Consider the following 1,912-nt stretch of genomic DNA (forward strand, 5'->3'; position numbering starts at 1 on the left):
TACTACTACTACTGTTAATACTACTACTACTGCTACTGTTGCTGCTGCTGCTACTACTACTACTATTACTACAATCTTACTACTGCTATTACTACTACCACCACCATCACCACCTAGCATTCTATAATGCTTTAAAGTTTGCAAAGCACTTTATAAATATTATCTTGTTTGATCTTCACAACTACCCTGGGATATCAGTGCTATGATTATCCCAATTTTACAGACGGGGAAACTGCAACAAACAAAGGTTAAGTCACTTGCTCAGGGTCACAGAGCTAGTTAGTGTATGAGGCCAGATTTGACCTCAGATCTTCCAAGTTCAGATCTGGCACTCTACCCACTGAGTCACCTACCTGACTCTAATAGTCTTAGAATGTTTCCTGGGAGGTTAAGTGACTTGTCTGAGGTCACCCAGACAGGTCTGTGTATCTGGTCTCCAAAGCTCACTCTTTCTCTCTCTCTCTCCCTCTCTCTTGCTCCCTCTCTCTTTTTTTTTTGAAAATCACTCACTCACTTTTTTTCATTCACTCATTCATTCATTCATTCATTCATTCATTCATTCATTCATTCATTTATTTGTTTTTGGCTAGGCAATGGGGTTAAGTGACTTGCCCAGGCTCACACAGCTAGTAAGGTTATGTGTTTTAGGCCAGATTTGAACTCAGGTCTTCCTGAATCCAGGGCCGTTGCTCTCTCCAACTGTGCCACCTAGCTGACCCGAAAATCACTCATTTATCAAGGATAAATATGTGAAACAGACAACCATCTAATAGATTTAGCAGGTCTAGTCTTAGTAAATATACTTATAAATCAAATAAGAAACAAAACCAAAAATAAATTTCTTTTAAGAAGAGTTGATTAGAAGTCATTGCATTAAAATGCATCCTTATAAGTCTGAATTCTGAAGATAATTATTCATGTAAATATGAATTTTCACTTGAAGACAAGTTCTTTAAAATGAAAAAAATATTTTTCTCTGTTCCCTGAATTTTGTTCTAAATTCCCAACACGTGAAGAAAATGAATTCTGCTCACCCTATATGCTTGTCCAACACCTCCGTTGTCAGCAATGTTTTCACCCAGAGTGTTGATTCCATTGAGCTGTCAAAAAACACACACACCCTGAAATGTATTAAGTTTCATCATAAAGAAAAGCAGAAAAATATCCAGAGCTTTACAAGTGAAGGGAATTTTGCACAAAGGTGCTGATGACGTACGTGTTGGCCGCCTGCTAGGTCCCATGAAAAGTTTCCATATTGGTATACCATACATTGAGACTGTTCTTTGAAATTTTTGGCAGATTCCTGAGTCCACCAATCAATGAGATCCCCGTCTTTGTTGAAGTTTCTACCTGGAGAGAGAGAAAGAGAGTGATTACAACAGTGATTTACAAGAAATTAGCTTTTCATTTCAAAGTATAAAAAGATGATTGAGAAAACACAAAATTAAATAGAATAGAAGAGACTGGATTTTTTTCTCTACACAGAATTGACAAAATGTTATGTTTTGTGTATCTTTTTCAATGATGAGTCTCTGTTTTGGCTCATGTGTTCTTCATCTTGATTTTCTGACTTTTGCCTCTGACTAAGACTGCTTCTGATTGTTCCCTGGCCCAATCCAGCATCCCTTAGTATGCTGTTACATTGATAATTACCAAGTACAGGTCTAACCATGTCTGTCCCCTGCTTCACTATCCTACTACTTCTAGGATCAAGCACTAAGTTCTCTGCTTGGCATTGGAAGTCCTTCTCATTTGGGCTCCAGCCCATCTTTCCTCACTGATACCACATTACCCCACTAAAAACTCTCTCTGTTCTGGTCAAACCAACCAGCTCCATTGTTCTCCGTACATGACATTTCAGGTCCAGTAGTAGTAGTAGTAGTAGTAGTAGTAGTAGTAGTAGTAGTAGTAG

At 38.1% G+C, this 1,912-nt stretch overlaps 1 protein-coding gene across 3 annotated transcripts in view; it reads right to left on the reverse strand.

Annotated features, from left to right (window-relative positions):
* MME (membrane metalloendopeptidase) overlaps positions 1–1,912 on the reverse strand; it is a 132,383-nt gene that overhangs the window by 13,990 nt on the left and 116,481 nt on the right. For all 3 annotated transcript variants that reach the window (XM_027876124.1, XM_027876122.1, XM_027876123.1), the window contains exons 19-20: positions 1,217–1,350; positions 1,035–1,100 (exon numbers count right to left, since the gene is read on the reverse strand). In XM_027876124.1, the coding sequence (XP_027731925.1) occupies positions 1,035–1,100; positions 1,217–1,350 (200 nt within the window). The remainder of the gene's footprint in view (positions 1–1,034; positions 1,101–1,216; positions 1,351–1,912) is intronic.

Source organism: Vombatus ursinus, unplaced genomic scaffold (genome assembly GCF_900497805.2).
Source record: "Vombatus ursinus unplaced genomic scaffold, bare-nosed wombat genome assembly UNPS02014810.1, whole genome shotgun sequence".
Lineage (NCBI taxonomy): Eukaryota > Metazoa > Chordata > Mammalia > Diprotodontia > Vombatidae > Vombatus > Vombatus ursinus.